The 16975-nt window shown below is 31.2% G+C and overlaps 1 protein-coding gene across 5 annotated transcripts in view; it reads right to left on the minus strand.

The window, feature by feature from the left end:
* LOC108911029 (voltage-dependent L-type calcium channel subunit beta-2) overlaps nt 1–16975 on the minus strand; it is a 44920-nt gene that overhangs the window by 22101 nt on the left and 5844 nt on the right. For 4 of the 5 annotated variants that reach the window (XM_018715846.1, XM_018715851.1, XM_018715850.1 and 1 more), the window contains exon 2: nt 2182–2298. In XM_018715846.1, the coding sequence (XP_018571362.1) occupies nt 2182–2298 (117 nt within the window). Of the gene's footprint in view, nt 1–2181; nt 2299–12147; nt 12468–16975 lie in introns of those variants that run through there. The other variant, XM_018715847.2, reaches the window with a different exon arrangement.

Here is a 16975-nt window from a genome sequence, read left to right on the forward strand (position 1 = left end):
TCATAGTTGAAATTGTACAGACCGAATCTGACCATTGTGTACTATTTATATAGATACTATAAAACTGAACAATTCCAAATGATTTATAAGGATTTAGAAGTATTTAAGAACACCTAATACGTGTTTGGTAAAATAGATACACCAATGTGCTTGAAACTTACAAAAAACGATATAAAAGAATATTCCTAAATTTAAATAGAGTAAAAATTTAACATTAGCCGTGTTATTTCTAATGCGCATGCGCGGAAAGAATAGCCTCATACGCAGGTGAGATCTTGTTGATATGTCGTCACTGTTATCATTAGCGTATTTTCTCTTCTTTTGTGTAATCTTGGTATTTTCCAGTTCTACTAAGTATTTTAATTGTTTTTCTTGATGTTGTGCTGTGTCAGTGTGTTTATCGAATGATTTTTTCTTCAAGTGGTTTATTATAGACGTATGCTCTTAACCAGTACCAAACATTTTAATTTATTAATTCTATAATTCTTTTAGCTTGTCACTTCAGCAAACTTCTTCAATATTCCTAATATTGCCAGAATATTGCGATATTTACGGTCATGACAAAGAAGACATTTTTTGGCACTTACGTCTAAAGTACATAAGGTTGAAAATCGTTCTAGTAAAAATATTGAGAAATTCTTCATGACAATGTGCTATAGGGTTGCCTATTATTTGGCGTCTGTGACATCACTACTAAAAAAGTCTATCGCAAGTTACTTAGTTCTTATAAGAAGCAGCAGTTGTAGTCGACACATATTTTTCTTCCACGTTCTAGATATTCTTAAAAAATGTATTCTGGGTCTACAAATAGTATTATAGAATTTATACGAATTCAAAACAATGGAGAATTTCGTCAGCACCAATGTTAGTTCCAAAACGTGCGTGAATAATGCCTATTTATAGACCTACACACAGGTAAAATTTATTTCTACGATTTTAGATAAAAACACGCAATGCTTAAAATTACATTCACAAAAATTTTCGTGAACTGAACCTTATTACGTAGAAAACGTTATTCTGGAAATTAAATTCCAAAATTAGTTTATAATTTAACCAAAGAAATACTGACTTTAAATCTTTACAAAAAATAGTTATATTTAAGAACTCAAAAGGCCTTATATTTCTATTCCTAGGGACTAGTCTTTTTATATCATAATACTTCTACATAAAATTAGTATTCACAAGAGTTAAACAATAAGAACCTCTGCTGTAATGTGACATTCTTAGAATATTTGCATTATATTCTTGTTTTAACGTTCTCCTAAATGGCTGCCATATCTCTATATTTCCTTTTATCGTTGAGTGATTTTTAATTCAACAGTTGTAACTGTTATTTTTAACTATATGTATGTATATTTACGAGAAAAGGAATTCCAAGTATTAATATTTATGTTGCTTCTTTTTACTTTAAAATTTAGAACAAACATAAAAACTTGAAAATGTGCCGTCAAAATATTTGGAAAAGCTTTAATTTATTTTAAGAGGTTAATAATTAACTGCGAAAATTTGTACTGATACTGGAACAATGTATATTTTCCAAACGAAATGTTTTTGGAAACAGCAACGAATTTATTCAATCGAGAGCAGTAGAACAATTTGTAATTAAACTTCTTCAATTTGTTCACCAAATATGTTAATCTATAATATTATAAACATCACGTTTAGGAAGAATTTTTCTATAGAACAAAAGACGCAGATATGTACTGAGAGCTCAAATAGTAAGTGGTAACCAGTGATTCTATTATGCGAACAATTATTGACGTCAAGACACTAATAAGACCAGGGATAGATAATTGATGAATATGGAGTGTGGATTTTGACAATCAAAGAGGAAGAAGCACATATTGAATAGACTCATGAATGGACCTGCCATAATTAAATTTGTAAAGTCTCAAACAACTGTGTGTTTAAGACACATAAACAGATGAATGAAGAAAAAGGAAACACCACCACCGCATACAACTGGAACCCTGTGAGGAAATAAGAATAGGTAGATTAAGGAGAAGAGATAATTTTAAAACGATCGTTGAGAGAAGTTGAAGGAAAAATCCTGGAAAGCGCAAAATGAAGGAAAGTCGTCGTAGAAGCAAAAGCGTACCAATAAGCGAAGAAACTGAGAATAATTAGGAGTTATTCTTAGACTATGCACTCAGAAATTAATAAATGTATATACATATTTACCCTTGCTTTTTCCAACTGACTAAGTGCTTGCCGTTCCTTCTCCCGTCGAAGGGTCTCTTTTTCCTCGTCGAGCGACAGATCCGAAGAAGGCTGAGAGTAGTTAGAATCAGCAGAGCCCTGAAAATAGTAAAACATTTGCCTCAGTTGTTGGTGCAATATTCAAATACGTCATCAAAGGTGTTTTGGTTTAAACAGAACGAACATTTTTATACTGGAAACATCGCATGCTCAACGAGAGATGTTCCCTATTATCATGTAAATATTTCTCTAGAACCAATTGCTTATAAATGTGTCTAATAATCACTGGTTTTAATTTTTCTCAATTCAACAAATAAAATTTGAGTCAATGTAAAATTCTTTAAAGTATAAGAACTTAAGGTTAGTCTATCTGAAACAGTTCATGTTCTGTTTAAAGAAATAACAAAAAGCTTCCCCTTGAACAACAGTATTTGAAGAAAAAATAATTATAAATCCTACAATAACATCTTTTATTCTATTCTAATCATGTTCTCTTCACTTTTATTTAGCAGCTACTTCATATGAAACAGTCCAATGAAACATATTCGGTAACATGAAATAAAATGGGATGATATATCCTTGATGATTTTACCATAACCTAGCGTGATGATGACCAAGATGATTGTTCAATGACTGAAGAGGGTGATACTAAGTTGCAATATCTTTATAAGAAGAGGGGACACTTTAAAACTAATTTTGTGCACATGATTAAAATATAGATCTTACTCAACAGGATAGATAATAACAAAACAAGATCAGTATGATGTTCCTTTCAATTATTTCTCTAGTTTTTCATAGAATGTATTGAGAAATCATTTTTAACATTGTATTGACATACAAGACAGAAAAGCTAAAAATTGTGAGATGTATCAATTCTAATAATTATATAATTAATCATTTCTTCAGCAAAATTCAGTTTTTGCTTTTATAAAGACAGTTCTGACTTTTTCTCTAGTGATAAAGTAGATAATTTACTATTCTCGATTCCACAGCGACTAATAATATTATTATTAGTTGCACACCCAGATCTAACCCAGAGGCAGATCCAATTTTTGACGTATACTGATCAAGTCTTTCAACAGGGAAATGAAAAGTATAAGTAAGATAAATCTACACTATTCTAAATGTACAAAAGAATATCGGCTAAGAATATGCAATAAAAGGTCTACGTACCATTTCTACCAACGAACGTCAAACATCTACCAATAAAGGTTCAGAAACATATATAGCAACAGCAAGCAAAACTGTCTATTGTAAAAGTACAAACGTCCAAAAACGAGTAAATGTAGGTCTTAAGTGGCTGAAAAGAGATGTGGTTCTGGCGTTTTCCGTAACCTAACGTATTCCTTATTATTTTTGTTATCTATTTATAAAATGTCATCAAAGGAAAGACTTAAAATGAGTCAGAATAATTTATGATTGGGCAACATACCCGGATATTCCGTAAATCGTTTAGATATTGGTAAATACGATTTATTTGGGATGAAAAAATATTAATTAATATTTAAAAACATGTAAGAAAAATTCTTAAACTGGATTTATTACATTGTATTTTGCTTTCTAATGTGCTTTTTCAAACTGAAATTGAAGCGATTTTTTTTAACTCTTTACATAACTCGTTCTTGGACAGTTGTGATCGGTTTCCAGTGGGCCACAAAACAAGTTGATATCTTACCAGTGAGGTGTACTTGGACATAGGTCAGTTGCAGTGCCACTGGCAAGCATGCGACAATATTACAAGGCGTCAACTCACAAATGACCTTCAAAATTTTACTACTCTTCCACTCTTCTACAAGGTAATCAAAAATTCAGTATTAATTTTTGACTACCCTGTATGTTACATATCAATGTGTTATCTCAGATACACTATATATGATTCTACGAATTCCGTCTAGATCTAATTGCTGTTTTGTGTAGACATTAATTGTACAACATTGAAAGGGTTCCGATTTTAATTCGTTTGCGTTATAGCTATGAAAAATAAAGTGGAATTGTTCGTTGGCATTAGCAAAACAGAATAAGCCAAAGATGTCTTCGATAATAATGATTACAGTATTGTTTGTCAAAATCGAAGAAAATGAAATATAGCGGAATATTATCATGTTAATTGTGAAATTTGAAAGAAGTAGTTCTGTGGTGTATTACTGACGGTTAAAGTCTATAAGTTAACACCAAAAAATTGATATACATAAATCTTAAAATTTACTAAATACATAAAGATTATAGATAATAAAATTGGATATTAAAAGAAATAGGCAAAGAAATCTAAATAAGAAAAAATTTTGCTGAAAAAGTAAACGAAACAAAGATTAACTTCACTAATAATTAAGCTACAAGCGTTAAGGAAGAATGTAATTCAAACCGTCTTTACATTTTATCTATTTGCAGTATACAGAGTGTCTCATAATTAGTATAAAATAATTTACTACTTGATTCTATTGTCAAAAATAAGAATATTTTTTCATATAAACATGGGTCGAGAAATGCTTCCTAAGGGAGCTACGCCCCCCTAAATGGGGCCTCAAAAAATATGTTTTTTTTTTAATATTTCCGAAATGGGTTGCGATGCCAACATATTATGATAGACCCTCATTTCCTCTACAAAAAAGGTACTCTTCAGTTCCTTCGATAAAACGCTCATTTCCGAGAAAAACGAATCTAAACATTTCATTACATACCTACATTAATAAAACTAAAAAAAATTTTTCTTGAATAGCTAAAATAGGAACATTATCAATTTTGTTATGTCATCATATCAATATACATTGTGATAAACAACGTGAAAAGTTCTTAGAAAAGTTTGTTATGGGCGTCCCAAGCAAGGGGGGAAGGGGCGTTGGTTCTCAGGTAAAATTTTTTACATGTTGCAGTTTTTCAAAAATAGTAAAATTTGATATATCTGAGTTTTTTTATTAAAAATGCTAATGTTGTTTTATATCGAAAAAGTAATCCGTTTTCGAGAAAATATGTTATAACACTTCCCAAAGTGTGCGTTTCTAAGCAGTTAAATCCGTTTTTCTTGGGAATGGAGCATTTTATCGAAAGAAATAAAGAGTACCTTTCTTGTAGAGGAAATGACGGTCTATCATTATGTTGGCCTCTGAATTTAAAAATTTCGACAAGCAAAAAAATTGGTGAAAATTTTATCTGACAACCCTCCCAATTTTTGAAAAATTGTATGGTGATCTATTTCGACTTTTAATGAGTGTTCTAATAAGCGTTCATGATGTCAAAATTCATATAAATTTCCTTCAACCTATTTCAGAAAAATTTATTGGGGCGTAGCCCTCTTAGGAAGCATTTCTCGACCAATGTTTATATGAAAACATATTCTTATTTTTGGCAATAGAATCAAGTGGTAAATTATTGGACCCTAATTATGAGACACCTTGTATATCACCAACAAATTGTACTTATGTATTAATTTTGAAATTATTAGTTAATTACGTCTAATGGCAAGTGTGCATTTTGACACAAAAAGGCAAAAAAATGATTCACATTATCACGAACTTCTGAGTGAAAATCAATAGAGCAGACACATTTTATTGTGTTCTCTATTGTTTTCCATATTGCATTGCGACAGCAGAAGAAATATCGATTTCCTAGATGAATTGGCGTCCATAATAAGAGTATAAAAAATTATTGTTGGAATATACAGTTACTTTAAATAAAGATGTAGTCATAATCATTGCCATTATCATAAAAATTTATTGGCAAACGACTTGTCAGTACAGAAATGCAGAAACTAAAAATTATTTAGAACGGTGTCGATATATTAATTATTTTTTTTAAGATATGTATATTTTATTACTAGCTCTGGCACTTTTTTTACACTATTTTAAAAGTATTAAACTAATTTACTATTGTTGTAGTGTATTTCAATACTGATTGGGTCATATAGTGATGTCTGTGGGGCTAGATATCTTTTCCATACCTAGATTTCTACTGTCGAAGAAAATTATGCTTATATATTTTTCTTTTCTATTAATTTTTATACGAGGAGTGCTTCCTGATGAAACAGCCTCAAGTAAAATGAAGAAACAAAAAGATCTCTTCATATAGTAACCTTTTTTATGTGATTAACCTTTGTCAAGGGTAATAATAGGACATCAAGAATACAGGATATTTCTTTGAATGATTGCATTTTTTAACAATTTCAATGTATCTATTTATTTATTTTATTTATTTATTTATTATTTATTTATTTATTTATGTGTTTTTGTATTGGTTATATTTACATATCATTTTTAATTTTTATTATAGAAAATACTAGCTATTTACTATTGCCATGGTATAATTTAATACTAGTTGAGGCATATAGACCATAGGTCAGTTTTTTCCCGCAATGTCAGCAGTTGGGAGTCTTGTCTGTGGGTTTAGATATCCTTTACATATGTACCTATAGTAGGATCATATTCGATGCAAAGTAATATATCGTTGCCTGTTAAGGGATCCAGTGCAATACGGTTTTAAGGGGTTTAGAAATTGAAACATTTCGTTATGCATTATGAAGTTATGAAGGAATGAGTTCACGTCTGTCACCTCTGCTCCTGCCAAAATCCATTTATTCTCATAATCTATTTATTTTAAATATAACTTATTATAAACCTAACCCAAACGGTCTCTGATTTACAATCAAGCTCGCCAGGTTAGTATTTGACCACTTCGTACACTCGATGCACCTGGACGACTACTGCTACTACCAGAACACAGTGCGTATAAAGCGGTATTTCAGATTTTACATATTAAATTTGAAATGGTTCATGTTACGCGTCCTAAAAATGATGACACAATTTTCCTTTGCTAAAAGACCGACAATTTTTTGCTTTACTTTGCATCGAATACGATCCTACTATAGGTTTCTGGTATCGAAGAACATTGTTTGACTTCATTTGGTAAGATTAAAATTAAAATTTATTTGTTTAAAATAGAGTAAAAAAATATAAATGGGTTATTGGTGTACCTATTTTATAATGCTTTAAGCTGCTGCAAACAGAAATAGAAACTCAGTTTTTCGTTATATCGAAGAGTTCTAAACCTGAAATATATAATAATATATTCAAAAATGAGTATCTTGGTCCCTTGTAAATTTGAGTAGCAAATTATATTAGAAGAATATGACTCAATAAAGCAAACAAATTTTATATATTGTATTAAAACTAAATTATAATTTGGCAGAAAAACTTTAATAACACATTATGAATTAAAGAGTTTCCTAAATAATTGCATCCCAGAAAAACTTACTATTAGTTTCAGTTTGTCCAACTTGAACATTTTTTTATAACTACATTCACCACCTAATTTATCTAATATTGCTTCACCACTGTTCGAAGAGGAATGTTATCTAACTCCACATATTCTGCGGGGGACATCGAATCCAGAATTTTTCTTGTGTTATTGCATCGTAAAGCACATTTAATTATAATTTACAATTATCTTACCATATGCTTTGGCCGTGGAAATGAGATCGTTCCACATAATTTCAGACTTTATAGATTCTTATTCTAAGTGTTATAGGTTCCTAGGAATATTACTATAATTACTGGTCTATGATATGATCAATATTTCCTAAATAGTAAATAATTTTCATTTCAGCATTCACTACGGATTTAAGCACTCGTTAGTATCATGCTTTATTAAAAAATATGTCGAATTAAACTAAGAAGGTTGATAGCAATAACAAAATAATCTTTGGAAAATAAGTTGCAGCAATCAATTTTTTGAACTGGTGGATAATGCTAATATAAACTGACATACGCAGCTTATATTATTTGTAAAGATAAAAATAAAAGAGGAAAATAATATATGTTTTGAAGGTTTTTATAGAATATCTATATTTAACCATAAGTTGTTTTTCTTTTAGGAAAATTTCGTTCTTCAGCTGTCGTTGGAATGTCGATCAGCAGAAAAACAAATATATTCTTGTTAAATATGCCCACTATAAATATATACAGTGTGGAACAACCAAATTCACTACTTATCTCGATTATTGTGCACATTTATAATGAAATAACATCTTGCAATGTAAAAATTTCATCTCCAAATACCCTTTTCGAGTGGCATCTGCAATTCCTAAATTTTTAAATGAGAAGTAGGAGCTTGTGAAAGCTCATTTGAAAGGTATTTTCATTGTGTATTCAAAAATGCTATGCTGAAATTTGTTACAACAAACAAAAATATAAAAACAGAGTTTTATTCTTACAGGCTAGCAAAAACAATTTCAGTGTTCTTTTTCAACATTTTCAATTAAAAAGAGATATAAAAACTTATCAAAATTATTCATAGCTGGCATTGTCAATTTTATTGCAAAAAAAAATGGTTGCGGTTAAGTCGGTCACGCCTCAGATGTTGAGAAGATATTTTTATTTTCGATTAGGATGTGGTCAAGATTTTCAAGAAACTAATTTTGTACATTGTTTGAGTTGTCAGTGTTACGAGAAACAACGACTCCGAGAGCTATATGCTCCTACTGGCGTTGAATTATACTCGCAAACACCTAGTGCAACAGCTAGGATCGTTTGTCAGTTTACCCACCAGGCACAGATCGGTTTCGGACTTATTAGTCCTCATCAGTGTGTCATAGGTGCGACAACCAACAAACGACTCAGTTGTTCTTCGTCGTATCGTCACAACAAGGAAATACATTGTACGCGGGAGCGTTAATGGCTCCATCTGTCGTGCGGATTCCCAACTGTGCCATTCAAATGTCTACAGTAGGAAGGATGAAGACTAATAAGTCCGAAACCGGTCTGTGTCTGGTGGGTAAAATGACAAACGATCCTAGCTGTTGCATTAGGTGTTACGAGTATAATTCAATGCCGGTAGGAGCATATAACTCTTGGAGTAGTTGTTTCTCGTAACACTGACAACTCAAACATTGTGTTACACCCTCTGTGGGTATGGTCGTGCAATCAAGTACCTGCAATATAGCAAGCTGCTTCCTACTGTAGCCATTTGAATGGCACAGTTGGGAGTCCGCACGACAGATGGAGCCATTTGCACTCCCGCGTACAGTAATTTTGAACATCTTTGTTGAAATTAAGTTTTTTTTTTAGTTTGCTGTAGCGAATTTCATCAAACATGAATTTATTTTTTTACTGCTAATTTTTGCAATAAATATTAAAACCATAATATTTTTTAATAAAGAATGAAAATACCTTTCAAATAAAGTATCACAAGTCCTTACTTCCCATTTAAAAATTTAGTGGTTGTAACTGCCATTCGAAGGGGGTTAAATTTAGATATGAAATTTTTACGTTTACAAAATTTATTCCACTTGGCTGTTCCACACTGTACGTTCAAATACTTTTTATACAATACAAGTAAACAACAATTTTATCAATCCAACAAATAATATTTCGTTTTCGTTCGGTCGCTGACGCAGCAACTCGGCATTCAAATATTTGAAAAACTTGTTCCCATATTTATTTAGCCACATCCATATACAGGTCTGGTCGAACTAAACGTGGAGGTGGTAGAAATGTATACGCCCAGTTGAAGAATGCGCGCGCGGGCAAACGGCATATAACACAGCTGCACTAGGCGACTGGGCAATAAATCTCAGTTGTTGACAAGTGGTTGACAAATATGGGCCAAAAATATTGTTAGATTCGTATTTAGCGAGTAAAAATACATGAGAATAAACTCTGTTCGCAATTTTTTTACCACCTCTGCGAGGTAACAAGGATAACTTCATATTCATAGTGACTTTCTCGAAGTTTTCTGGCCCTACCCGTCCACCATTATGATTTTTCTTAAAAAGGCCACAGCTCAATAAAAACTAGACCCGTACAGCTACCAAATGAGCCCGAAAAAGAATTTTTTTAGTTGTTTGTTTTTTGACAGATGTGGTGGTCGTTTTGACAAAGAATGTACCATATAGGAGTACAACTTGGCTTTCTTACTAAAATTCTCTGATTAATAATAAACAGAATACAGGGAATAAACTAAAGGAGATGAGAATTTTTTCAAAGGAACGCTTTTTATTTTCATGTAACTTTGATCCTTTGTACGACAGAACTTTATCGTTGGAGATCTATTTTTGTCCATGACTGCATACGGAAAAGAGTTATATTAAAAACTACACAATTATAGCACTATAATTGACTGTAATGTATATAGAAAATATGACTAAGTCCAATTTGTGTGGCACATTACAAAGAAATTTTATTTAAAATTAACTTTACCATTACTTTATTAAATAGGTATATCCACTCTCTATGTAGCACAATAATATAGTACATAATTTGTTACAAACCTATTTTTCTCCGTGTAAAAAGTAAACCATTCTATTATATTGTAATACGATACAATTCTTATTTCGCTATCTAAATATCCTGTTCAACGGAATTAAAATGAATTTTTTCAAGCCACTGCTTGAAAATAATTGGTTTTGCTAAACTATTTTAAATAGGATTTGAAGCGAGGTTTCCATTCTGTTAGTTAACATACGTTGCAGATAAATGTGCTCCACTTTTCATTACCTACATGTTTAATTTACACGATATATGTGGGTGAAACATCAATCCCAACGAGTGGTTAAAGAAAACAAATACATTCTAATAGCAAAAATTATAAATTCGCACAATGGATACTCGTATGTTATCAGACTTGTTGATGCTTGAGATAGTAAATAAATATTAATTAGAATGCACATGTAACAAAATAGAAAAGTAATACAGGTCTTTAATTGCAAATATATTGCAAACAGAGGAATTATTACCTCAAATCTCAATAATGTATAATCGTTTTGTTGATTTCTCAATAATACTGCTGATACAATTTTTTTAATGGGCAATATTTCCAAGTATTGATAATTAAAAAGCATTATCAAATCGTATGTCGATCAAATAATGAACTTGATATTAGTTTTCTGCTCTCTCATTTTTTTTACTACTTTATGATACCAATACCAGACGCATGCGTCAAAGAAAGGGGCATACCTTTTCCACAAAAAATAATGAACATTATTTGGGATAGCTAACCTATAAGTTGACTATAACAAAATATTTTGTTTCCTACATATAGTCGGTTTTTGTGTACTCATTTTTGTGCCTAGAACAGAGATAGAGTAAATTTTAGAACTCTTAAATAACAAATTGCTCATAAACTTGTGTGATGAAAAAACATGAATTTTAACACACACTATTAAAACTGCTGGATATGCTATAAAAATTAAACGCTTGCTGTTTATATTTAAGCAAGATGCATTAAACAGCTGCATAATAAATTTAAGAAAATGTATGTTCAATAAACACGTCTCTAAATTTACCGAATACTAAAAATATGTAACAATGTCCGACCATTTCGTTATAAATTTTCAAAATTGGCACTTAATTTGACAAGAGGAAAAGTTGCCTGTGCTTTTTCCTCTCTATTTATAGTACAAGATACGAAAACATGCTTTTCATACTGTATTTACTTAGATTCAGATTGGAAATGTGTAAAATTTTGTACTTAATAGTCATTTTATATATATAAAGTATTATTTAAAGCTCAAAGAAGAAAAAAACTTTTACTAACGTACTATTTTCTGAGAAAATTGATTTACACGTATACAAATATATGTTCCTGCAATAAATTAATCAAGGTAATAGTTGTGTCGTAATTTCTGTTCTAATACGAAGGGAAGGACAATTTACCTGCAAACAAAAAACAGGATATCGCTATCGTTCGTCTTTGTTCAGTGTTCACCTAATAACATAACTAGACTGTGAAAATATTTGACATTTAATATAAACGGGGGTACATCCCCATTGTTTACCAACAACCCTAAGAAGGTGACGTCACTTTGACGCATATTTGTCGACCGTCTAACCATGTTAAACATTCCCAGAATGAGTTTACATGGCACCACTGCTTGCATATATTTTTTTTTGCAGACGCTATCAGCGGTTAAATAAGCAGAGTTAAATATGAACGTTATTAATTTCCCGAGCATGGACTCACCTGTGTGAACAGCTTATTGTATCCTTGATTATTATAATTATTGTATCCTATCATATTGCGACATTTCTTGGCACACTAGATGATGTACCATGGAGTTCGGACTATCGTAAAAAATTACCAAAAGCACCTCTGATGCATTTAACACTACACAAACTAAGCGTAACTTGGACTACATTAACTAATTTTGTACAATTTGCTTACGTACTATTTACACATTGCATAGCGAAAAAATTTTAATGCTAGTACTAATCTCTCTAAGGAGTGGAAAAGTCGAACCGGTGATACGAGACGGTTCTCCACAGATCACTAGATACTGTAACATTAAACATATTTCGATCGCGAACGCTATTTCTGAATGGAGAAGTGATGTTTTGTATAAGATTATATGCAGAGTATTGCGGGTAACTACCGCTAGGTAGTGTGGTGTACACTCCTGCTGAAATTTAAAGCTCAAACTTTCATAGCGTGGTGGTTTCAGGAGTAAAAGCTTTGTAACCGGGAGCAGGGCCGGACTCACAGTTTAGAAGTAACTGAGATTTTGCGTCACGGATAGAATAAAGTAAGCAGCATTAATTATTGATAAATATTCCATCATTACACAAAAAAGTCAACACATATATTTGTTTATTTACCAACAATATTATAATTTTGAGCTAAACAAAACTTCATCAGTTTTGGCAACATTTCCCTTATTATTAGACCTATTAAACCTTATATCACTGCAATCACAAAGATACACCCTATATAAATATATACCAATATACAGGATGTTTTATCAAAAATATAAGTTAGGTTTCTATTTTAAAATGAAAAATTTTATTGTTTTTCTTAGTATTGCTTTGAAATTGCAAGAAAATTTCCTAAAACTTTCGTCTACATCACTTTTCACTAAATACGAAAATAGAAAAGGTGGGGGTGATAGAATATTATGAACAACCTTATGCACTTTTTTAGTTTGTTATTAAATTTAGAAGGCATTAATTGTCTGTATGATTTTCTGATAGACTATTCGTACATAAGCAACTAAATAACCTATTACTATTTCTTATTTTTCAATTAAGGACTAATGATTTTTTATAATAATTTAAAAACTGTTAATAATTAGAAAAAGCTTCAAACCGCTTTTAGAAAGAGATTCTATGCAATCAAGTCCATCAAGGTTTGAAAACATAATAAAAATCCTTAAATGTTCTCTACTTTCTGTTGAAAGATCTAAAACACATAATACACATGGTCGATAATGCAATCGAATGTACTGATTTTTAGAAGTAAAAAATCTACGTTACATAAAAAAAATGGAAGCTATTACAAAAAAAAAAACAAAAATTTTGAAGTTTGAAGAAAAAACAAACTCTGGAATACAATTCAAATAATAGACGAAGTTTTTTGCAGTTTTTACGGTTGTTAGATGAAGATTTAAACATATGAAATGTTGCAACACTGACTGGTTTTTGTTACTGATATCAGCAACAACGCAATATTTAACTACCTTTATTTTTCATTAAGGATTTCCGTCATCTATTACCTTCTTTCTTAATATATGGAACCTTCATAAATGATTACAGGCCACATGACCAGGAATTTTATTCCCTTCATGTTGGCAATTAAATTCGGCAAAATTATAAATAATTAAATACGATCAAGATTACATTAAAACGTACCATCCTATATCACCGACTGTGATTGGTGTAATTTTTCAACCAATAATGCGATTGCATTATCTCGAGCGTAGACGCAACGGTTTGTCATTGTTCATTGTAAACGAATCATTAATATTTTTTCGATTGTGCTTTACTTAACCTGAACCAGAAAAGATCTAAACAAATCGGGGCGGTTTTACAGGAGATTGCTGGCATAAACAACAGTTCAGTATGAATGTTAAGTATCGTTAGTGATCATGACAATGATAATTGGGACTTCTTTTCTATTTCGCATGTGAAACGGAAAGATTTACCCGTATTTTCTAAAAAATAAACTCAACCTTGATTTATAATATGATAGTGCCCCAACACATTTACGAGTTATGTTAGGGAATATCGATAATAAATAGATAAACGATATCACGACAGGTGTACTGGCAGAGGGGTACCAGTTTAGCTTTTATTTTTGCTGTCACTTATTTACCCAGAACAAACACCGACAGTCCAGGTACAAATCGTTTCGATACTATTGGTGTTTTTAATAGTCATTTGTGATCATATTTAATCTTAAAAAACTGAAAGAAATTTAAATAAAAAATATTATTTAATCAGGGGTTATTTTGGATTTCTTATTTACTCAAAAACGATACATAGTTCGTAAAAAAATGCCAGGACAAAAAAAAGCGTTTTTGATTGCACTTTCTAGTTCTATTCCTTTTATGTCCCGTTTTATCTCCTTTTTCAAGTTAGCGATAGGTAAAAAGGGACAACTCTATATAAAATCAGTTTTTTAGAGCATGCTCAAATACATAAACTTACTAAATTTAATACAATTGACTTTTATAAAAAAATATTTAAAATATTGTTGCTTGGAAGGGGTGCTTTTTGGAACATATGTTCATAAAAGAAAAAAGTTTATTTTACCGGTAGAAAAAAAAAATCATTCCATTTTTTACAATGTCCTGGGACACTGTATACAAAATCGGCTGATGCAACTCGCAGTTTAATAAACAATTTCTTGTAAGCTAAATTACTGTCTGTTGCAGTAATTTTTGGAGACAGGTCGGGTCAACCACCGGGCCTATATTTCTGCGGGACCGGTCCTGGCCCCCTGCTCTGACAGAGGTGGGGTTGATTAATGGCGCGCACGCGCAAGTATCGATTCGAACAACTGACTACATACTCGACTGGGGGTGTGTCTTATTTTACTTCACGTCTTACCATGATGTTTGTTTTCTTGCTGATACTGGTAGCAGGAATTTTTCAAATTCAACTATCGCCGCGTAATCATTTTTTATACCTGCTTTCACGTTAATTGCTTTCATTCGGTATGAATGGAATGATTTTACGGAGTATGGGTAAATCAGCGCTATGAATATTGGATACTTTTCCTGAATAGACCGACAGGACAAATAATATATATGCCTATTTTATAAACATGCATGTGTATAGAGCGGCGAATTACTTTATTATTATTTTTTGTTTTTTGAATGTAGAAAAAATAAAAATACTAGAATACATTATGTTTTTCGGTCAAGGTCGTTTTGTCGTAAAAATTTTATTCCTAATGTCAACGCCCTCTACATGCCACTTACTACTTCAAAATAATTTTCAAAGAAACAACAGTTTACAATATTTATACAATAACGTAAATAAATAGAAATTCAATAATTTAATATGTACGTAATTTCAGCCGTCATCTGAAAAACTATATAAATGGGATCTGCCTGATATTAATTAAATAAATCATGCCTAATATACAGGGTGTTCTGAAAGTCCGCCAGGAAACTCCGGCAGGTGATTCTATGGATTAAAATAATAGTAGTATTTTTCAATTGTCAATTTTTTGTAAGTTACAGCTTGTCAAAGTTCAATTTTTTTAATTCTAGTTCGATTAGTCTCTAATTTGGCATACTCACAAGTAGATGAATCTCTATTGGACCAGTCAGAGAAAAGTTTCATTATGCGCCGCTAGAGGGCACTCAAAATTTGTTCGAAAAGAGAAGCAATATCAGAAAAAATTATGTACTCTTCATTCAAGCCAATAAATGTAACCGTTTAGCGTTTAGCAGAAAATCGCTATTAAAATGTTATTAAACATCAAATTTTTGATAATACCTTCTGCAATTAATCAAGTTGCCATGCTGTAACCTTCTCTTGTAAAACCAGCTTTGTTAGTAAATAAAATATTATTACCATATTTTTAATTCATTACCCTCATTTTATTTTTCCACAATGCTATTATAGTGCTGAAAAAACTAGTATGGTGAAAAATCAAAATCATACCTGCTTTAAACAATTTTGTTCAATTTGTAACACCAAAATTACTAATGACCTTTATTTGAAGCATGGCAACTTGAAAAATTACAGAAAACATTATTAAAAATTGATGCTTACACATTAACAGCGATGTCCTGGTAAACGGATACATTTGTGGGCACGTTTCTCTATTCAATAATGTTTAAATTTCTGTGATGTCTAGCAAGAGAAAGAAGGTATGAACAAAACAAATTTTAAGTTCTGGGTAAAGTGCCCTCTAGCGGCGCATAATGAAACTTTTCTCAGACTGGTCCAATAGAGATTCATCTACTTAGAGGGTGTTCCAAATGAGAGACTACTCGAACTTAAATAAGTTAGGTATTTAGGTACTTGCATACAATTGACAATTCTAAAAAAATTTTCATTACATACTGCTATTATTATTTTAATCCTTAGAATCATCTCCTGCAGTTTCATGATGGACTTTAAGAACACTCTGTATAAAATGCATATTTTTAGAGATAATATCAAACCTTGTTGCATCTGAATAGAATTTTAGAATAACTAGCTGATACTGTGCTTTGTGAACAGACTGTACAGGAAGTCTTGTACTTCTCGAGAAACTTGACAAAAAATAATTAATTTTATCAGAATACAAAAAAATATTTTCGGTGCCTATGCCATAAAAACTGTTCCGAAAGGTATCAAAAAATGAAAAACGTGGTCCCAAGTTATACAGGGTGATTCATTAACAATGGGAAAGTCGAAAGCTGAAGATACTACACGTGAAATGGTGACGATTATCCGAAAGTTAATAGTTTCGGAAATACAGGGTGTTGAAAGTTAAAATTTAAATCGTTTTTTTGCGATTATTCTGAAAATATGTAGGTTAGGAACTTGAAAATTTGTGAAACTATATTTTTTTAGGC

Source organism: Anoplophora glabripennis, unplaced genomic scaffold, assembly GCF_000390285.2.
Source record: "Anoplophora glabripennis isolate ALB-LARVAE unplaced genomic scaffold, Agla_2.0 scaffold533, whole genome shotgun sequence".
In the NCBI taxonomy this organism is placed as follows: Eukaryota; Metazoa; Arthropoda; class Insecta; order Coleoptera; family Cerambycidae; genus Anoplophora; species Anoplophora glabripennis.